This window comes from Onychomys torridus, chromosome 20 (genome assembly GCF_903995425.1).
Source record: "Onychomys torridus chromosome 20, mOncTor1.1, whole genome shotgun sequence".
Lineage (NCBI taxonomy): Eukaryota > Metazoa > Chordata > Mammalia > Rodentia > Cricetidae > Onychomys > Onychomys torridus.
This window is the reverse complement of record NC_050462.1, coordinates 25,469,049-25,491,352: the sequence shown is the minus strand read 5'-3', so window position 1 is coordinate 25,491,352 and position 22,304 is coordinate 25,469,049. Positions and strand designations below refer to the sequence as shown.

The window sequence follows — 22,304 nt, the reverse complement described above, 5'->3', positions numbered from 1 at the left end:
ATAAATAAATAAATAAATAAATAAATAAAACAAGAATAATTTATAGTCCTTTCCTAAAATCCCAAATGTTCTGGATTCTGAACACCCCACACTTACCCAAAAGATTTAGAAGTTATGAATCATTTTCTTCTTCATGTCATCAGCAAACAGATGGGGCAGAGATACAGTAGCAAATTATACAAAATCACACAGCTTGTAAGCAGTTGAAATGTGAACCCTTTCCATTAACTCCAGTAAATATTTACTGGGACTCTAAATGCTTCTCCCACCCTCTGTCCTTTTCCATTGACTCTCATGTCTTGAGTGTGGGATGCTAGATACACTCATTGACCATCAATAAACATGTAAAACTGGAGAAAGTTACCATTCCTAATGTTGCCAGTAAGAAATAAGCATGTCTTCCAGAAAAAAAGCTCATACTGGTGACCCAGACGATCCCCTGCAGAAATATGAACTTATTCAAGTGTGCGTCTTGTTTGTTCTATTAGGGTGCCAAATGCTGTGCCAGCATGGACAGTCCAAAACCCTGCTGTGAATGACTATATAATAATCAGCCTGAGATATGGAATTACAGAGCAAGCAGAGCTTTTCAAGGGCTTAAATATATCTGTCTTGATTGTAATTTCACAGATGCAATTTCTAGAGATATCATCCAGCAGTTTGGGATGGCTGTTAGGAAACTGGGTTTCTGTTTCTAACACAGAAACAGAAATGTTGTGTGACCTTGAGTCAGTAACTAAGGATTTTTCCATCATGTATTTTCACTCTTAAAATCTAAATCATATTTAAAATTCTGTTTTTGTGGATCACAAATCGAGGAAGTGGACATGAGTGCAGTTAATTGGGCCATTTTCAGGAAGGCCTACAAGCAGCATTGATTTTTTTTTTTCAGTGTTTCATCCTGAAAATGGTATGTCCTAGTTTCTCAGGAGTGAATATTTGTCATCTGCAGTATGCCCCCAAGATAGAACACTTAAATTCCTTTTCAGAGACCTTCATAGCTGTTAAAGTGGTGAGTAATTCCATAATCATACTCTCAAATAGGATGCCATAAGTAGTTAAACTGTAAATCTGCAAGATAATAATCACTCAAGTGCTTATATCCCCATCACACTCCATATAAATCATCAATGATGCCTCAGAATTTCAGTAATTGTTGGGACTGCAAAATACTGCAAACAGATAAAAAATTTCAATCAAGAACAATGAACAAATGTCACCTCTTATACTGGGTTAATGGTTTCTGATTCATAGAACAGACTATATTCCATGCTGCTAAAAGTTCTGTGTGCACAGAAGGATTTTTGTCCATGACTCATGTGGATGCTGCACTTATTCAGCCAATAATGTAAAATCATTCTTACAAAAGCAAAGAATTTAGGTAAGACTTTTTAGTTATGGGAATAATATATTCCCTGTAAAGAATATATTAATGCTGGGGTTGGGGATTTAGCTCAGTGGTAGAGCGCTTCCCTGGGTTCGGTCCTCAGCTCCGGAAAAAAAAAAAAAAAAAAAAAAATATATATATATATATATATATATATATATATATATATATGCGCCGATCATAATTATTTGTATCACATGATATTTTTAAATGACTGGCCATGTATTTCTATAGAGTCAAGGTATTGATTTCTAAATTTATTTTTATATTATGCTATTAATAAAGCATGCAAAAATATAAATTTCCTATAACATAGTCTAGGGGTAAAATGTAATAGATTCACAGTAGTTTATCCCTTTCTACTTCAAATAGCTTTTGTAAATGTTTGTAAATGTTAAGATGTCACATTAACACAAGCACTAAATTGTAAACTGATCTGCACTAAAGAAATTGAAACCATATTTCTCAACACAGAAGTATAAAATATAAGGCACATTAAATGCTAATGTTTTAAAAATGAAACGATAGTTCAGTCTGCAAATTGAGAGCAGGAAAATTAACCCTCAAAACCTAGCCACAGTAGTAATGAATTTGCACAGAATTTCTGAGCCTTTGTTCTAAGAGTGCTAAGAGGGAAGGATGGCATCAAAGACACACACTTGACTTTTCTCCACGACTTTGAAGCCTACTTAGATGGAAACGTCCAACACACTCAAGATTTTTAACTGAAGCAGGTCTTCTATTAGTTTCTCTACATCCGATATTGTAATCATAAACGCAGCATGTTTCTCTAATAAAAGCATCAATATTGGAGGCTCACATGAAAAAGAGACAGAGGAGAAGTAACGCAGTGGATCTTGTGTCACTGTGAAACTATGGAGCATCTGCTTCACACTAGGCAAAGCATGACCTGTCCTGTTACTCACTATCTCTATCTAGATTTATGGGTTACATGACGTAAAGCTGGAAGAAATACTTGTGTGGTTCCCATTTTAGGGTCAGAACATCTATATTCCTTGGTTTGCAGATTAACGTTCTGCAACTTTAACCACGACTTTAGTTAGGCTAACTGCTTTGTAGGTGATGCACCCAAAAGGGCAAAACATTACCAGTTTCTCCCTGCAACTTTTCTTTTACCCTAAAAGAGCAGGTTCACCCCTTAGGAACCTCCTCAACTCTAGCACAGAATCGCCACTTAACCGTTCAGCCATGAAACTAGATATCGGTTTTCTAATTCTCTAGTTACATGTTATTGTAAACACAATCATGATTAGAAGTTTTTCTTTAACAAAAGAATCTTCTAGCCAAAGGTGACATCGTTTGATATGTGGACTATTGTTTTGCCTTTGATATTGGGTCCTATCCAGTCTTCAAGGCTGGTATAAAGTAGGCTTAAAACAATTACAACAACAAAATCTTGGACAAATCATTCATTTGGTGACTTCCAGTAAGTTCTAGTTCTACAAACCCAATACAGCATGAAGGAAGTATTACAAAATCAATCCTTAAGAAACTTGCACTACATACCTTTTGTGTGATTTATATCATTTTAATATTACTGTCCCTGTTGGTGTCTGAGAGCCATTCTGCCAGTGGAGCCAGGATAAGTGGCCTGTGCTGCCACCTGGGGCCATGGTGACAGGCAAGGACCATGTCTGAGTCTGTGGCCCTACTGAAGCCAGGGTCTGTGATGATCTCAATGGCTTCAGTTTCCACTGAAGGCTGTGCGGATGCCTGGGGTCTGGGCTGCCACCTGAGGTCAGCTTGGTGTCTGAGGGTCAGGCTGCAGTCAGGGCCATACAGATATGAGTGACCTACCCATAGCCATGATGATGTTGGGCAGTGAGCTGCAGCCAAGGGCCATGTTTGGGTCCATGGTCCTTATTGTGGAATATTTGTTTACTCTGTAAAGATGTGCCTCTGCCTAAGGCACCTTCTGATTGGCTTAATAAAGAGCTAAATGTCCAATAACTAGGCAAGAGGTATAGGCAGGACCTCTGGGCAGAGAGAGAACTCTAGGGAGAAGAATGGTGGATATTGCTTGCAGACTAGGAGCAAATCAGATACACAGTACTAAGAAGAGGTAACTGAGTCATATGACAGAACATAAATCAGAAAAATATGAGTTGATTAAGTTATAAGAGCTAGTTGGGGAAAAGCCTAAGCTAAGGCCACACTTTCATAACTAATAGTAAGTCTCTGGGTCATTATTTGCAATTGGTAGTCCAAAGATAGTCCAACAAGAAAGCTTTGCTACAGGCCCTACTTTGTAGCTAGGGACTGCATTGATGTCTATGGCTCCAATTACCAAAGAGGGCCATTTGGATACCTGGGGTCTGGTCAGCCATCTGAGACCATATTCGTGACTGAGGGCCATCCTGCCACAGGGACCATGGTGATGACGAGTCCTGAGCTGCTGCTGAGGTCCATTTCTGGGTGAATGGTCCTACTGCAGCTGATATCTGTGTTGATCTCCATGGCCCACGTTACCAGAAGGGACCATAGGAACCGTGTCTGCTGAAATCCAAGGGCAATGCTGAGCCAGCATCATCCTTTACTGGTCCTGGGAGAGCAGGTCATGCTTCTTGCTGGCCACTGCAGCAGAAGAGCTGGCCCCACACTTGGGAGAGATGGCCCCACCCCTCACAACTGGAGTGGGAGAGCTAGCCCCCATAGCCTAGGCATAGAAGAGCTATCTCTTAAGGTTGGTCTCAGCAGCCAGATTGACCAAATCAGCTACCACTCAGACCCACATCCAGGGTTTGGGATTGGCCCACCCCAACATCTACCCCATCTATGACTTGCTGGAGTACATGAAGGAACTGACCCTGTGGAACCATAACTTTAAGATCTCCATGACTCTGGACAATTTCAGGGTGTCTGAGACAAGTGTCAGTAAGAGTCTAGCATTGATGATGTACCAGAAGCCAGAGGCCTTGAACATGACCAACAGCTGATTACACAATCAGCATTTGCAAGTAAAGTTAAGTAGACAAAAGGGTATACCACATAACACACCACAGCTCCCAATGCCACTAAGATGAATTAAGAGCTGTTGGAGAGGCAGGAAGGATGGAGGAGCAAAGTGGTTTTTTGTTTGTTTGCTTTCTTGCTTGCTTTGTTTTGTTATTAATATTTTTTTTAATTTTCTTTTGGTGGGGCAGGTATGGAGGTACTGGTATATGAGCAGGATTGGGACACATGATGTGAAATTCCCAAAGAATCCATTAAAATTTAAGCTAAAAAAAAAAAAAAAAGAAACTTGCACTAGAGATCCTTTGTGTGATTTATAGCATTTAATATTGTTATTTCTCAAATGTTGCTGAAATGACACAATTGTGATGACTATTCTTGGTTAATACTTGTACCCATAAAATTAAAAAAAATTATTAAAAGCTGTCCATATTCAGAACCAATGACCAGAGTAGATTTTAGACACTTAAATATGCTCTCTGCAGAGAGCCAATGGAAAGTATCAAACCTGTAGAATTTGGTCATTGGAGAATGAGAGCCACTCTGATGATTGTGCATAAGAACTGCAATTACAGCCAACTCACAGTGTGGAGACAATCTTTGAAGAGAAGAGGAAATTTGTGGAAGTCCAGCTCCCACCTTTCAAAAGGTCCTTGATAGGAGAAGAGAGGAATGAGGAAATATTAGACAGAAATATAGATGCAGATGGAGAGACAGAGACACAAAATAGCTTCAAGAGGGCCCTGGGTCAATACCCAGTCACCTCAAGGTTTATTCCAAAGGGTTTTTTATACAATGCCAAGGGGCAAGCAAAATACCTCCCTCTTTCAAGACCAAAGCACCACATACAGCCAAATGTAGATCCTTCAAAACACCTGGTAACCACGTTCATGGCCAAATCATCCCATTATGCAGCCCTGTTGGGTAAAGCAAGCACAGACTCTCTGACCTTGAGTAAGGTCTAACTAGAAAGCCTCAAAGCCTACCCCCACAGTGACACTTCCTTCAACAAGGCCATCCACACTCTAACAAAGCCACACCTCCTAATAATGCCACTCCCTATGAGATTATGGGGGCCAATTACATTAAAACTACCATGGGAAGGTTGTTTGCTAACTGGAAAGATCTAACCATTTCTCTTTAACCATGTCCATAAAATGATTTCTCTTATGGGGAACATGGCATCTCTTAGCATTATAACAGCTGTGAGAGGATTAAAATGGAAAGTCATCTATGCAGTCACATACTTTATCCGTGGTAACTATTATGTACATATAAAGTGTAGGCAGCATTGTTATCAGTAGTCAAGGGCTAGCCTGGGTAATTCCAGCTTTCTGACAACTTACAGAAGGCCCTGAAATAAGCTGACATTGGTTTGCAAAGTGCAAAGATATTTTGTTCACAACAAAGCAATAGTCAGAATACACTATCAAGAGCAACAGCAGTTTAGCTAAATGAAAATTCTCAAGGGCCTGCAGAGTGTTTACCCACCAACCCTACATCTTCCCAGAGTTTTCTTGAGTGCGAGCAGCAGGAAATATTAGATAGAAGGATTTAGATTGTGGAGATAAACAGATAAAAAATAAAGGATAGCCTCGACAGGGCCTGGAACTATTCCAACAAGCCTTGACTGTCTCTGCCCCAGGGTATTTATAGAGACACCAAGGGGTGGAGCAAAAGACACCCCCCCCCCCAGTACAGCCAAGTGCAGACCATTTCAGACACCTGCACTCAGGCCCGTGGTCCTAATCATCCTCTATGTGGACCTGCTGGGTAAAGCCATGAGGAACCTGAAAACGGGCTCCCACAAGGGCCCAAAAACTGGGCTTCCTTTTATGGGGCTTGTCTTACTTAGGGTTACTCTTGCTGTGATGAAACACCATGACCAAAGAAACTTGGGGAGGAAAGGATTTATTCAGTTTATGCTTGCATATCACTGTTCACCATTGAAGGAAGTCAGGACAGGAACTCAAACCTGCCAGGAACCTGGAAGAAGGAGCTGATACAGAGGCCATGGAGGGAAGCTGCTTACTGGCTTTCTCCTTGGCTTTCTCAGCCTCCTTTCTTGTAGAACCCAGGACCACCAGCCCAAGGATGGCACTGCCCACAAGGGGCTGGACCCTCCCCTGTCAGTCACTAACAAAGAAAATGCCCTACAAGCTTACCTGCAGCCTGATCTTATGGAGGCATTTTCTCAATTGAGGCTGCTTCCTTGATGACTCTAGTTTGTGTCAAACTGACATAAAACCAGACAGTGTAGGGCTCAAGAGAAGGAAAAAAAAATTATTACAAGTAGTGGCTCTCAAATTTGATGGATTTAAGTTATGTACCACCACAATACACCTGAGTTTAATCATACACATGCCCAATTGTGCACAGACTTAAGATGGTTAAGAGGGATTATCCCTAAAAGTTCACATGGAGGACACAAGTCCATCTTATGGCACTTGTACCCAACACCAGTTCAAGCCAAGTTGGCCCATTTGCCTTGGTTTTTAATGTGTTCCCTAACAGGTTTGGTGGTGGTTTGAATGAGCATGCTCCCCTTAGGCTTATACAGTTACATGCTTATCCCCCAGCTGATGAGTTGTTAAGGAGAGATTAGGAGGTGTGGCCTTGATGGAACAGATTCAGTCCTATGTTTCCATAAAGTTGATAGTTTTATTGTTTGCCAAGGAGTACATGCAAATAAGAGTCTCAGACTTTCAAGTATATTAGTAGAAGAGGGTGTGTGCATAGCCTTAAGCCAGCAGAGTCCCAGGTTGCTAAGCTAGTTGCTGTGCTATGTATGTGCAGAGCCCAAGTGAGATCTTGCAGAAGATGGAACCATGGCACGCCCTTACACATTTACCGGACTTACATTAGTTTTTCACCACCACTAATACAGAACAATTCCTCAGTCCCATACTTTGAAAAACCAAAATAATTTGATCTGACTGAAAATACTGGCCCCCAAAACCTATCTGCAAGGAAGACAGATCCCTGTAGGGGCCAATTTTGTGTTCAGAGGTTGAATTTGTCAGTGTTAGTCAAAGAGCCTGTTTGAATGGTGTTTATTTCCCTTCCGAAGGTTTGGTAGTTTTATATATTGATTTGGAAACAACTCATTAATTTTTTAAATGGCAGTGCTACTCACCTTAAAAATAATAACACAAGGGCATTGACTTTGGATTTGGCTCTCCATGTGTTCTTTTTAAATTTTCACTTTTAAATTACCTTACAAGTAACAGGTTTCCATGTGACTTCCTAGTCCTCATCTCCAGGCCAACCACCCCCTCCATCTCTCTGTTCTTGCTTTCCATTTCCTCCGTCACCTCAAGTATTATTTCTATCTTCATGAACTTTGAGTTTTTAAATAGCTTCTACTAACTATTGATCTTTTCTACTGGTAGTCAAAAAGTATGAAGGAGTCTTAAATCCTTTCAGTTTTCATAATATATCAAAATCACAAGCGATTCTTACAGCAGATCTGTTCTTTCATCTCCTATCTTTTGCTCCAGTACAGGTATGAGTCGGCTATTAGTTCAGCCACCTGGGAGGATTGGACTGAGCAGAACGGAGCTGTCCGGACAACTGCATTTCCAATGAATACAACAAAAGAAGATGATGTTGTTTCCTTTAAGAGTAAGATTCATCTAATCCGTACCCGTGAGATCTTACTTGGGAGTCCTAAACTTTTGAGTTATTGCTATAGTCTTGTGTTTTCATTATAAAGAGGAAATCCTGTTTCGGGAGTGAAATGTGAACAATGTTACAGAATGATATATAATAAATAATACAACTCACTCTACATTATAGACAGGCTTTTGGTTTGCAATCCTGATGCCTCAGCTACTTAAGTAGCTGAGATTGAAGGCTTGGGTCACTAAGTCCTGCTACAAAAACCATATTAACAGAAGCTTCACACAGCTTAGCTGTAGCCACTGTTTGCAACCATGATATTTAAGCCTTTTTTTTTTTACTGAAAGAATATAATGTAAGAGGAGATAGAAAGCTTCTGCTGGGTTATTACTCATAATGTGCCTTCTTCCTTTTCTTAAACAGAAGAAAGAGACACTCGAGTTGGAAGTTTCTGTAGAGGAAAACAAAGAAGGAAAAGGCTTCTTCCAAATTTGGGTCTATGGGGAGGCATAGGAAATGCCATCTTAGAAAGTTCCTGAGGGCAGTGACTATTTTTTAAATGGGTGTTATTTACTTATTTTTTGCTTTCAATTACCAGTCAGTATTTCTAATATTTTCATCATCTTTTAGAAGTGTAGTGTGTTCTTTGCAGGGCAGAAAACATTTACATGTTTACAGTGGTCCAAATGATTTCTTCAGCTTTGGACAACATGAAGACTTTTTTTATATTCTTGTTCAGCTAATTTTGAAAAGAGGTATGTAGAGTTTCTTGTGTCTTAGTTAGATTAAGTAAGCATAGCAATATATCAGCTACACATGATATGAGCCAGCTCCTCACCTAATGCTCAAACGAAAAAATATTCAAAAAAAACAATTTGAATCCTTTTGTTTAAATCATTTGTAATTGAAAGAAATATGAGGGGATTGATTGCATAAAACTCACTCATGATATAACCATCCATGCATGCTACTAATTTTCACTTAAAATAAAAAAAAATGTCAACTACTTTTGTGTACATATTTACTGAAGAAAAATTCATTATCTAGTTCTTCACAAAATCAACAGGACACCTCACCATTGGGAGCTACCACACTGTAGGAATCACAGTTTCATTGCTTACTCCGAGTTCTTAAATATGAGTATCCTTCTTTGATAGGCTACTTACCTGAACACTTAAAAGTATTGTGAACTCTGAGATATGGCCATCATTATTCTAATGTTTACTACTGGGTTTTATTCTGGCTTAAGTGGATATAGGAATGGTGTCAGTGTGATTTTACAGGGCTTATTTAATCAAACGCATGTATTCTAGTTATATCAGTAGACTCTGGAAGCCCCATAATAGAAATAACCTGATGTAACAGTGCATCAAGAGAGGGCAGTCTATGCAAGAGAAGCATTGTAGTTCAGGTTCTAATGTGCTAACATCTGACAAGCACTTACTTTGATAATGCTATTACAAAGTAAGTCACAGTAAGTTAGCTAGAGTTGACATATTAAAACTGTCAAATTTTCAGGATGTTTTGGGTTTACAAGTTGTCAATGTTTATTTAAGGAACATACCACAGTTGTTATATTGGTCCTGTAAGGGACATGTAGGAATAAAGCAGAGATAGTTAAGGTACAATAGATACCAAATACTAAGAACCTGAGGGTCTGCTCTGAAAGTAGAATTAAGTCAGGATACAGCCGGGACCCAACTGAATTTCTTGGAAAGGCATTTTTGTTCTTCTAATTTGACTTTATGGGCTCCTTTGCCATCTTAGCAGGAAGACATTCTTACAGTGTCTAATTATTTCACAGATATTGAAGCTCCCAAAACATTAAATATTCTTCTAGCATGTGATTCAACCATTTGACGCCTTCTTATTCACAAATGGAAAATTAAAGCACCGAATCATATAAGACTTAGATACAAATGTTTAAAAAGGAGCTTTCTTGCTGTGGCCAAAGACTGAGGTATCACACATGACAGTTGACAGATGAATGAATGGATAAAGGATATCCATCCAGTAAGTATTCCTGTTTCAGTAGAAACAATTTACAAATACTGCACTAACACATATAAATTGCCAAGTAATTATGCTGACTATAAAAACTACAAAAATAGAGCACAGTACAGGACCCTCATTATAATTTATTTTTTTAAATGCAGACTGTTTTGTAACAAAAAGCTAATCAGATGCAGCTTCGAATCAGTGTAGGGGCTACCAGGAGGACCCATTACAGAGGGCCAGGAAGACATTTTTTGAAGGGGATGCTAATTACTGGAGACTGCAGGGAGGCTTCATGTCACATGTATGTCAAACTCACCAAGTTTTACATTTACATATTTAATAATGTGCCTCAGTGAGACTAGCAGCCCTATGCATGATTCAATGGTGTTCTTAACAGAAGTTACGCAAATATAACAAAAGTCCCACAAAAAAAAAAAAAGAAAGGAAAATATTTATGCTTTTCATTTCATCATGTTTCCTCCAATCAGGCTCCTGGAATAAAGTGAAACCATTATGTAGATTAGAGTTGAAAGATAAGAAAAAAAAATTCTAACCCTAGATTCACACCTTCTTACTGTTAAAATATTAAAATAAAAATAAAAAAATGTGACGTTCTCCCTAGTTTCTTGCTCACATTACACACAGCCAACAGTGTGCCTAATTCTTGGGCAGAGTTTTCAGTAGGTAGAGCATGGTGTTAGTCTGTTTTAAGAATGTGAGTCACGGAGTTAAGTTAATTCAACATTAAGTCGAGAGTGCTTCTTGATTTTTCAAAACGCCCGACAAATTAATAAAACACCAAAGATAATCACACTTGTCTCCTACTCACATTTAAAAGGCACCTATTCTGCACATAACTTAACTCCTACAACCCCATAGTTGCTGTTGCTAAATATAATATGTCCCAGAACCTCTGAGGTAGAAAGTCATGGATCTACAGAGAGAGACAAGATCACTGATGAAGGTTCTAGGCTCTTTGCATTTGCATTGGTGCAGCGCCAACAGCTGGGTTTTGATCTTTCCTACTTACAGTGGTCAAATTCTAGCAATGTCCACACAATTCAATGACTGGTATGAACAGGTTAAACCTGGAACTTTTCTAGAGCTCTGCACTGCATGTAGGCATTTGTCTTGGAAGTTGTAAAAGCAGCAAACACTGATTAATCAATAATGTCTAGCAGATCCAATTATCATCTTTTTCTATCATTAAATCCTTGTTGTAAATAAGATTGTTGTCTAGTTTTGGAAGCCTCTGATGAGCCCCTGCTGCTCATGCATGCATATCTAATGTAGGTCAAGGACAAGCCACAGCAGTCTACCTCGGAGGCCAAGTACCTCAGCCAGCACCTTTGCTGATATTAGCATACTCGGGAGAGCTTGCCAAGCCTTACCTTGGCCACCATCTGCTGCGGCCATCCAGGACACCAGCTTGGAATGAGCCACACTCTCAAGCATAATTCCATACAGGATAATTTGCCATTTAAGTTTGGCGAAAACAAGGGAAGTGAGATGCTGTGCTTTAGCTGAAGACTCTGTGTCCAGCATCTTCATGCCACATCTCACTTCTTTTCTGAGGCCCCCCAACCCTCTTTTCAAGACCCTGTATTACACCCCATCTCTGCAGAATTACTTCTGGTAGACTAGGCTGCTCTAAATTCGGGCCAAACCCTCATTATTGTACTTTAAGGATTAATGCACAAAGCTGGGGGTGGTGATACACGTCTTTAATCCCAGCACTTGGAAGAGGCAGGCAGTTCTCATCAGTTCAAGGCCAGGCTGGTCTACACAGTGAGTTCTAAGACATCCAAGGCTATGTAGAAACCTTGTCTCAAAACGACTAAGGTACAAAATGGAGCAATTAAAAGCCTACTGCACTTTTACAAATTAAAACTATGGCCCAATATAAATTTGTATAAACTGCCAAGACCAAACTTTCTGTTAAAAGTTTAAAGCCTGAGACCAGTTTCTGGTCACCTAAAGCTTCTTCATATCTACATGGTTATCCATTCCTGTATACATGGTTATTACGTATATATGGTTATCCTTTCATGTGTACATTGTTACCCTTTTTCAACTTTGTCTTGGCAAATCGGACATATATGGCATACTTTTTAATTATTTTGTTTTGCAGCATTGGGACTTTAACCCAGGACATTGCACATACCAGGCAAGCACTGTACCACTAAGCTGTAACCTCGGCCTATAGAACAAATTCTCAAATATTACATTGCTCAGAACACTGGCTTTTTCCCTTGCTGTGTCTGTCCCCCTTATCCTTTCTCAACAGAACTTGTTTTTACAATTTATGAGAATGGCAATTGCGGGGCATTTACCCACCAACCCCACAGCTCCCCAGTTTTCTTGAGTGCGAGCAGCAGAAAATATTACATAGAAGAATTTAGATTGTGGAGAGAAACAGATAGAAAATAAAGGATAGCCTCGAGAGGGGCTAGAACCTATTGCACAGTGAGCCCTGACTGTCTCTGCCCCAGGGTATTTATAGAAACGCCAAGGGGCGAAGCAAAAGACCTCCCCCCAGCACAGCCAGGTGCAGACTACCCCATCTCAGACACCTGCGCTCAGGCTCGTGGTCCTAATCATCCTCTATGCAGACCTGCTGGGTAAAGCCATGAAGAACCTGAAAACGGGCTCCCACAGGCAATCAAGAATATGTGTGTTCTGGTCTAGTAGGCTGACATGTGCCTGAAGTACTAGTTCCTTGGAATGCTGAAGATCAAGAATCCAGGAATTGAGCCTGGTTTAGGCAAAATAGCATGAGAACCCATCTCCAGTGAAGATGGTTCAGTCAGTAAAGACTGCTATGACCTGAGTTGGGATTCCCCAAAGGCCAGAATGCTGTTCCTGTAACCCTAAGGCTCAGGAAGCCAAGACAGGAAGACCCCAGGTTAGTGAGAAACTCTTATTCAAAAAGTGAGGTTGTGAGTGATTGAAGACCTCAACTGCTGGCCTCCACACACATGCCCACACATATGTACAATGTACATATAAACACAAATACAAGTTGGGTGAGGGTGGGATGACAGGGAGATTATATGTACTCTAAACCAAACATAAAAGTTATAACACTGTCCCAAGGCAAAACAAGTCAGCCAATAAGACAATGACATCTTCTCTATATGGGAGGAACCCTTAAGAATAGAAGGAAAATATTATCCCACTACCAGTAACTATTTTTTATATACTTGACTACATCTCAAACCTTCTTTTCCTTGTAATTCCTCCTGCTCCATTTGCCTCTAGCTTTTGCAACCTTGAAGACTTCTTACATATTTCACCCATAAAATTCTTGTCTCCCTACACAGCCTAGCTGAGGCAGCTAATCACTTTGGTTCACACATCATTGAAATGCTTATGTGAGCTCAGGCCTCCTATTTCAAAACAGTTTATTTCATACAAGTTGCACTGAAGGTTTTTAAAGTTCAGGATAAAGTCATTCTTTGTAGAGAATATATAGAGATAATTTTTTTCTATTACAAAAACAAAAAGTAATTTATTAATCCACTGATGTAAACAAATTTAGTTCACTGTTGGGGGCTCACAACACATACAAAAGGATGCAACAGTCAGTCAAAATTTAATCCTTAAAGATAAAATGGCTATTTCAACTGTTTTCTTGTATTTTCTGAAGAAGATACTCCATTTGTAAATTTAGGTTTGGCTGGCCCTTTTTAGTCTTTTTGCTCAGTATTTTGAAAGCTTCCATTTTTTTCTTCTTGTAGAGCCTTTGGGCTTCTTCTCTTTCTTGCTTTCTCATTTCAAATTCCTGCAATTATAAATACACATAATGTTCATTAGTCACAAACAGAAAACAGGTCAGAATTGTTTTAAATTGCTATCACAATGCAAACTCACTGATATTTGTCTTTTATATTGTGTAAAATGTGAATAGTTTTCCAAAATGAAGTAGTATGTTCTCTTTGCTTTCATACCATAATGATAGAAGAAATATCAAAGAATAACAGTCATGGAAGCACTTTATACATTTGTATGTAAGTAAAAAAAAAAGTCAAATGTTTAACAATTTCACTGTTTAAGTCCACTAAGGAATCAGAGGGGGCTTCATAGAGGTTAACTAGTCTAATATTCTGTATAACACTATAAAGTTCATTTCCACCAAACTGTATTGCGTGTGTGTGTGTGTGTTAGCTAATTTACAGATATGATTTAGAAAATGGCGGCCACCTACTTACTATACATCTTGAGTTAGACATCTTGAGTTTCACCATTCAAGGACTATCATGTTATGATAGGAACCCAAATCTAAGTACGGAGGACGATAATTCAAAATGATCCCTAGCTCTGAAGATCCATCATCAAACAAGCACTACAACATTCTCACTAACTTAACCGTAACAGCTGAAAAGAAGCTGTACTGTAGTGTGTTCTTCATGTCCAAGCCAGGGAGCTTCAAAATGATACACTAAACACGAGACTCACACTCACTTGTAATTGCAAGCAATTACAGTTAGCAAAGAATCTTACATGCGATTTGTGAAACTGCGGCACACTCTATTCTTGTACAAAATTTTCCTAGTTTACTTTGTTGGTCTTGCATACAAAGACCAAGCTCAGTGATAAAGAAGTGACTTGCCAGGGACCACTATGTGGCAGAGACTCAGATTCAAGTGTTCATCATGTGATATCCTATTACTTAAAATCACCTAACTATTTGGTGTAGTATTTATTTTAATAAGTGCATAGAGATCTGAAGCTGGTGTTGCTGGCGCATGCCTCTAACCCTAGCCCTGGGGAGGCAGAAGCAGGCAGATCTCTAAGTTCTAGGCCAGCCAGTGCTACACAGTGAGACTTGCCTCAGAAAAGATCTGAAACATACTTGTGAGTTCTGCTGCCTGGCCTGGTTTAGCCTTAAGGCATTACACTTATTTAACACTCTTACCCTCAATTCTGTGTCTATTTAACTAATCCTTAACAATTTTGATCTCGCGCCTTTAATCCCAGCACTCAGGAGGCAGAGCCAGGAGGATCTCTGTGAGTTCGAGGCCACCCTGGGCTACCAAGTGAGTTCCAGGAAAGGTGCAAAGCTACACAGAGAAACCTCATCTGGAAAAACCAAAAAAACAAAAACAAAACAAAAAAAACCCACAATTTTGATCTCATGGGCAAAGTGTCACTGGCTTTTGTATTAGCATTAGAAATCATCTCTGCGGGTCATCAGCTGAAGAACAATCATAAGCATTTTAGATGCTAAACTTTGAATTTCATTAAATACTCATATTCTAATGTATAGTAATGTAATTATATCAGTACTGTCTTTGGGGGAGATTTTGATGAAACACTGGTACATTACTTAAGCTTTAGTACAAAACAAACCAACAAAAATCTAAAAGCCAAAACCTTAAGATTAACCATTAGTACTCTGCACAGATGCAGTTTGTAAGGTCATAGATCAAGGGCCAAAGGAGATGCTTAAGGAAATGTTTAAGCATGGAAAACAGCTTCGTTTCTGAGTATTTTATTCCAACACTTCCCTTCCGGCTTTTACTGTAATGTAAAATTAAGAAAATAATCAATAGGTCTCAGGTCCTCAAATTTACAGCACATAAAATTATTCCAAGGAACTTGTTAAAGGTCTAAGTTCCTAGGTGGTAGTCTGAGAAACATTATCACAGATGCCAGATACTCATATTACTGACAAGAAACTATTTTTTTTTAATTGAATTTTATCACTGACCTACGAGTATTGTCTGAGCCAATAAAAGACTTGGAATACTGTACAGTTCTATAAGTCTGCTGCTGAGTAATCCAAAAAATAAGTATTGAAACAGACAATATTATGTGCCTAATACTAAGCAGCATAGCTTGCACATGCTAAAGATAAAGAAAAATAAACCTAAATAATTAAAAAGTAGAACTTACGAATTTCTTAGCAGCACGCTTTGCTTGTACCCGTTCATACTCTTCTTGTGCCTTTTGGTTTGAAGTTTTCTTCTTTTTCTTTGGAATAGTATCAGAACTTGCAAGAGAAATTAAGATGTGCAAGTTAAATCACTCATAAAAGTTTAGACAAAATTATGCAATTACATCAAATACAGTATTTATATACAAAAACGCCACTAATACAAATTGAAGGAAGCATAGAGAGAAAGAATAACCAAAAAAAAAAAATATGAAAATGCTCAAATAAGATCTTAAAACCAGTTAGGAGTTACAGTTACAAATGGTAAACGGATGTTTTTGGAGAAAGATTGAACTAGGGAAGCACAGTAGGTTTGGTACAACATTAAAATATTGTAAACAGATGGAAAATGAGTTGAAGAATGTAACAAGCTGTGGTATAATTAAACTGAAATCTGAGTTCTTTGATCACCCTGTCTCTAACCTCTTATTACTAACCATCAATTCTCAGAAATGGTCTTCATTTATAAATCTTCCATCTTGAAGCACTCTGAGATCTTCGAAAGGTAAGTAGTTATGATGTTACTTATTATCTGACTTAATAACCTTCCTGTCCTCTGTGCCTCAACTTCTCATGTCATAACCACAATATATTCAGCAGCTCCCTAGTTAGAATTAAATACATATATTTTCCATTCCTAAAGTCTATGTGCTCTTCAGCTAATCTTGTTTCTGAACTTTTCCTGTCCACTCTTACACAAAGAATAAACTGCAGCAGCCATCACTTCCCACTCACTGCTCATGAGTTCTGCTCCACCAGTCCAAACTGTTGTTACAAAGACAGTACTCATCTCCTAGCCCAAAATAGACACTAGGCTTTTTGCTTTCTTCTGTTCGTTACTTCTGGAAATTTCAGTCAGTTTTGGAGTGTAAGTCTTCACTTCTTCTAATTCTCTGTGTGCATGTGAGTGATCCTGTAGCTTTGGGCATGCACGTATAAGACATGTGGAGACTAGCGGATTGCTCACTACACTGTTTGAGACAAGGTGTCTCAGTGAAGTAGGGGGCTGGCCAATGAGCTTCAGCTACGAAAAGCCTACTGAAAACAAAACACAAGGCCTCCAAGACTTTCATGGCCTTTATCCCCCAACTATATACTTTGCTGTTATTTGCAGCACTATGCTCAATTTTATTATTTTTTAAAATTTTTGGAGACTTATGTACATTCATATAATGTATTTTTTTTTTTATCAAATCTACCCACCATTTTTTCTTCTCCAATTCCTTTCCTATCCTCTACACCATGTTTCCTTCCTAACTTCATGTGCTTCTTTTGTATTTTTTGTTTTGTTTTGCTTTGTTTTTCGAGACAGGGTTTCCCTGTGTAGCTTTGCGCCTTTCCTGGAACTCACTTGGTAGCCCAGGCTGTCCTCGAACTCACAGAGATCCGCCTAGCTCTGCCTCTCGAGTGCTGGGATTAAAGGTGTGCGCCACCACCGCCTGGCTTCTTTCGTATTTTTATTAAACTCACTGAGTCCACTTACTGCTGCCAGTACGTGCACATGCATGGGATGGGGCCATCGACCAGAGAGCATGGGCAGCCTCTCAGACCTGCATCCACCAAGAAGACTAACTCCCCCCACCCCCCCAACCGCCCTCACCAGCCATCAGTTGCCAAAATCGCCTAAGCTGGATAGGGGACTTCTTTGTGACTCCCCTCCCCAGTCCATGCTGGGATTTTGTCTGGCTTGATCTTGCATATGTCTTGTCCATGTAATCACTGCACCAGCTTTGAAAGGCAAAATTGTAGTTTAAAAAAAAAAAGTTATGATCCAAAGTGATGCCCAGCTTCCTTGCTAGTTTACATGAAAATATATTTTTGATTGAATTATGTGTAGACAAAGTTTCATATCAGCTAGGTTTTATAAAAGCAAAGTGATAGAGAGGACTTGTTCTGGGACAGGATCTTCTAAAGCAGTGTTAGCTGGTTGGAAATTCACTATCTAGTCCAGCTTAGCCTCAGACTATGACAAACAGTGGTTATGCCTCCTCAGTACAGATATTACCAAGGATGAGACATCACATACCCAGGAAAACAACCACGTGTTCAGCACATTGAAACATTTTTGTTGTTTTATGAGATGGTATCTCATTATGTAGCTCAAACTACCTGTGAATTAACATAACAGCATTCTTCCCACTTCAGCCTCCTGAGACGATTACAGGCATGCAGAACAAGGTCTTGCTTGATTTTTAACTACAACCTATTTCCTGTACACTTTGCAGAAAATGCAAATTAAAACATCATAACAGCAGTTAGCATTCATAAACACCAAATATCATACATTTTAAAAGCTTGATATAAATTAATTCAGCCATCAAAATGTCATGAAATATAATACTTTAAGAACATCATTCACGCAAGACGAGATGACCATTCACGTTGAGGCTGTGCAAGGTGGTGTGTATGGTGGCTCTTTTTACTCTGTCCTTCCCATCACAGAGGACACTGGTATACCAACATGTAAAGTCTGGCTCCATAATCTAACACATCAACAACTACACACTTGCATTATTCCTCTAGTATCTCATTATGCAGCCCACACTGGCCTGGAACTTATAATCATCCTGCCTCAGCTTCCCAAATGTTGGCCTTACAGATACACAAGACCAAGCCTGGCCTAAAAAAATGTAAAGCACACACACACAAATATATATATATATATATATATTAACATTTGGGTTTAATTATTGTCCAATGAAGTTACCTGTTCTTGAGAGGCAGTAATTTAAAACTCAAATCTCTTGATTCTTATTTAATATTCTTGTCAACTATGTTCAATTAGCCTACTTCAGTCATTTTACACTAAAAATAGAAACTGTGAAAATATGATAACATGAGTTCAAAAATGTGTTTAAGAAAACTTCCTCCAGGCAGTGGTGGCACATGCCTTTAATCCCAGCACTCGGGAGGCACAGGCAGGTGGATCTCTGTAAATTCAAGGCCAGCCTGGTCTACAGAAGACGCAAAGCTATAGAGAAACCCTGTCTTGAAAAACCAAAAAAAACAAAAAACAACCAAAAAAACAAAAAACTTCCAATTCTTACACAAGTTGCTCTATATCTTCTATAAAACATAAAACTTTATTTACATTTAAAGTAAGGAAATCAAAAGCAGCAGCACATACTTTACTGTACACAGCTGTTCTGGCTGAGGCTGTCGATCACTAGCTGGTCCTTCAGACCATGTCTGCTCAGGGTTGCTCTCTTCTTCAGGCAGGGGCTGGTCAACTTGATCTTCAGATGGAGGCGGGCCAACCTTTCTCTGCTGTTTCCTGAGTCTTTCTTCTTCAGCTAAATAGAGGTGCTTTAGATGGTCTGGGTAATGATCAGTGAACTGGGATTCCTGTGACACTGGCGCTTTCTTTACCTTCCATAGCAATTTCTTATAATTTTGCTGGATCTTCAGTTTCCTCCGAAATGCAAAACCTTGTCCTAGTATTGAAGGATTTCAGTCACAATTACTTTCACAGAAAGTGAAAATAAAGAAAGCTACTAGAAATGAAGGTTTTTTTTTTTTTTTAACATTATATTCCAATGATATAATCACTTGGTTTTGCTTTAAAGATTAGGTTAGTCAACACATTTAATGATGTATCAAGGAGCAAGTTGGCTGGCCCTTTACCTGAATATAAGGCTAGCAATTGTCAAACACTACAAAAACAAACCAAACCAAACCAAACCAAACACTTTAAAGTAAAACTAAAGAGTAAACTAAACTCTACTGCTCAACTTGAATTTGTAATCGTATTCATCAGTTAAAATTTCTTTAACTCATCTAAAACATCACCTGGGGGTCTTCAGTAAATACTTAAAAATAGGGTGGGGAATCTTACTTTTTCTCCGTTGAAGAAACTTACTAATCATTTACTTTCCAAAATACAACACAAAACCACAAAAGGGGATAATGCACAACCTTCTGAACACCTGTCAATTATTATCAGATCCAGCAAAATGCTTAACCATTTGAAGTGCAATGAGAGGCCTTACAAAGACAAAACAAGGAATCTAAAGAAGAGCAGGATGAGACTGGAGGACTACCGTGGTGTTTCTAATTATCAAGGATTTGGGCCAGTGCATTTTCAACCCCATGTTTCTCTCTGTCCTTTGCTGTAATACAGATGTCAATCGGTATATAGTACACAGACAAATGGACCCCTTAGACGCTCAGTGCTTCCGGTTAGTGGAACGAGCTGCGAGAAATGACTTAAGTTGGTAGCACTGTCCCGTTCTCCCCTGCAAAGGATCGAGACGCTAATGGGTCCGGCGGGCTTAGGAATGACTTCCCAGATCTCAAGAAAGACCCGGTCTGCGTCCTAAAGCCTTTTTCCAAGCTGAGAAACTTCATGCACCCTCGGGCTCCTCCACTGCTGTCTTCCGACATACCCTCGCGAACGCTCCCCAGGAAGGCCTGCTGGTGGCTAGGCCGCCAGGTCCTGCGTTTCCCACTCTGGTTCTTGAATCCGCCCTGAGGCGTCCCGTCCGCACGCGATGCAAACCCTCCGGCCCGCCACCTCGCAGCCGGCCTCGCCGGCGCCATCTGGGTTGGAAGGACTCCAGGGGTCGCCGACATAATACGTCACCAGGCGGAAGCAATCCACCGGCCAACTAACTCAGCGCATGCTCGGAGCTCCACTGCTTCCGCCTGCGGCCGCTCCGGGAAGAGGGAGCGGTGCCGTGCGGCCATGTGGGCGCCACCTGCAGCCCTGGAGGAGGGCGAGCGTCATGGCGGCGGTTTGCTCCCTCCCCAGGACCCCGGACCTGCCCACGCTGCACGCCAAGCTGCAGGAGCTGCTGCGCTTCCTGAGGGGCGCCCTGCCCATTTCGAGCGCGCACACGGTGGACTTCTACACCGAGTCGCTCTGGCAAGAGCTGGTCGACCTGCCCCCCGACGGCGTGCTGGCGGCGCTGAGGGAGGCGGCGGCGGAGGCCGGGCCGCGGGAGGGATCAGGTGACCAGGGGGCGTGGCGGGGGCGTGGCGAGGCGGGAGGGGCGGGGCGAGCTAGGGCGGGGCTAGGCGGACGGACGCTGCTGCTGCCCTCCGCCCCCTGGTGGAACTCCGCGGAAGTGGCAGGGACTTGCATGGCGTCCCTGGGAGATGAATGGAGGGATCCGAATGGAGGGATCCGAATGGAGGGATCCAAATAGCCAGAGGGGGTGTGTGTGTGTGGTGTGTGTGTGTGTGTGTAGAGGGATTGGAGTAGCCAGGTGTGTGTGTGTGTGTGTGTACAGGGATTGGAGTAGCCAGGGGTGTGTGTGTGTGTGTGTGTGTGTGTGTGTGTAGAGGGATTGGAGTAGCCAGGGGTGTGTGGGTGTGTGTGGGTGTGTGTGTGTGTGTGTGTAGAGGGATTGGAGTAGCCAGGGGTGTGTGTGTGTGTGTGTGTGTGTGTGTGTAGAGAGACTGGAATCGCCAGGGTGTGTGTGTGTGTGTGTGTAGAGGAAGAGGGATCAGAATCGCCAGGGTGTGTGTGTGTGTGTGTGTGTGTGTAGAGGGATCGGAATAGCCAGGGTGTGTTTGTGTGTGTGTGTAGAGGGATCGGAATAACCAGGGTGTGTGTGTGTGTGTGTGTGTGTGTGTAGAGGGATCGGAATAACCAGGGTGTGTGTGTGTGTGTGTGTGTGTGTGTGTGTGTGTGTGTGTAGAGGGATCGGAATAGCCAGGGTGTGTGTGTGTGTGTGTGTGTGTGTGTGTAGAGGGATTGGAATCGCCAGGGTGTGTGTGTGTGTGTGTGTGTGTGTGTGTGTGTGTAGAGGGATTGGAATCGCCAGGGTGTGTGTGTGTGTAGGTGTGTAGAGGGATCGGAATAACCAGGGTGTGTGTGTGTGTGCGTGTGCACTTGCCTGTCCTCGTGTGGGAGGCCAGAGGTCCGCTTCCAGTATTATTTCTCAGGAGCTGTACACACCTTGAGTTGTCAGTCCGGGAATGACCAGTTAGTCAGGGCTAGTTGGCTAGGAAACTGTGGGACTCTACCTGAAGGATTCTGCACCCCCAAGCACGGGAATTTCAAGGTGTCTCTTCCCATCATGCCTGGGTTTTTATGTGGATACTCAGGCCCCCATGCTTGTAAGGCAAGCGTTTTACCTTCCAGCCCCTGTTTTCTCTTCATCTTTACATTATATTGCAAATTGGATTCTTTCATTTCTGATTTGTGTATTTGCAGCTTAAGTTCATTCCCCAGGCAACCACAGGTTTAAGTAGAAGATTCATACTCTCAATATTGCATCATCTGACTCCACAGTATGAGCTCTTCGTGTCCATAGTTAAATCTATTGATTTGTGTAGCAAGAATTACTAAGTCAGTTTTTCACCGGAATCATTATTTAGTACTCCTAATGCATTCCTTCCTTATTTTTTTATTGTCTGTTCCCACAAGCAGCAGTGTAGAGT

At 40.7% G+C, this 22,304-nt stretch overlaps 2 protein-coding genes across 3 annotated transcripts in view; one reads left to right on the top strand and one right to left on the bottom strand.

The window, feature by feature from the left end:
- Positions 1-12,612: 12,612 nt before the first annotated feature.
- Ccdc59 (coiled-coil domain containing 59) lies at positions 12,613-20,847 on the bottom strand. The gene is made up of 4 exons (XM_036170142.1): positions 20,303-20,847; positions 19,045-19,351; positions 15,878-15,974; positions 12,613-13,763 (listed from the first exon to the last, which is right to left on the bottom strand). The coding sequence occupies exons 1-4, from the start codon at positions 20,487-20,489 to the stop codon at positions 13,602-13,604; spliced, it is 753 nt and encodes a 250-aa protein (XP_036026035.1). The 5' UTR covers positions 20,490-20,847; the 3' UTR covers positions 12,613-13,601.
- The window catches only part of Mettl25 (methyltransferase like 25), a 78,584-nt gene continuing 76,832 nt past the window's right edge, over positions 20,553-22,304 (top strand). The window contains exon 1 of one of the 2 annotated variants that reach the window (XM_036170141.1): positions 20,553-20,867. In XM_036170141.1, the coding sequence (XP_036026034.1) occupies positions 20,642-20,867 (226 nt within the window). In that variant the 5' untranslated portion in view covers positions 20,553-20,641. The remainder of the gene's footprint in view (positions 20,868-22,304) is intronic. The other variant, XM_036170140.1, reaches the window with a different exon arrangement.

Coding starts and splice junctions, on each gene's coding strand:
- Ccdc59 (XM_036170142.1), bottom strand. CDS start 20,489: ATGTCGGCGACCCCTGGAGTCCTTCCAACCCAGATGGCGCCGGCGAGG. Junction 15,975..19,044: donor GAACAGCTGTGTACAGTAAA/GTATGTGCTGCT, acceptor TTCTCTTGCAAG/TTCTGATACTATTCCAAAGA. Junction 13,764..15,877: donor AGCGTGCTGCTAAGAAATTC/GTAAGTTCTACT, acceptor TTATAATTGCAG/GAATTTGAAATGAGAAAGCA.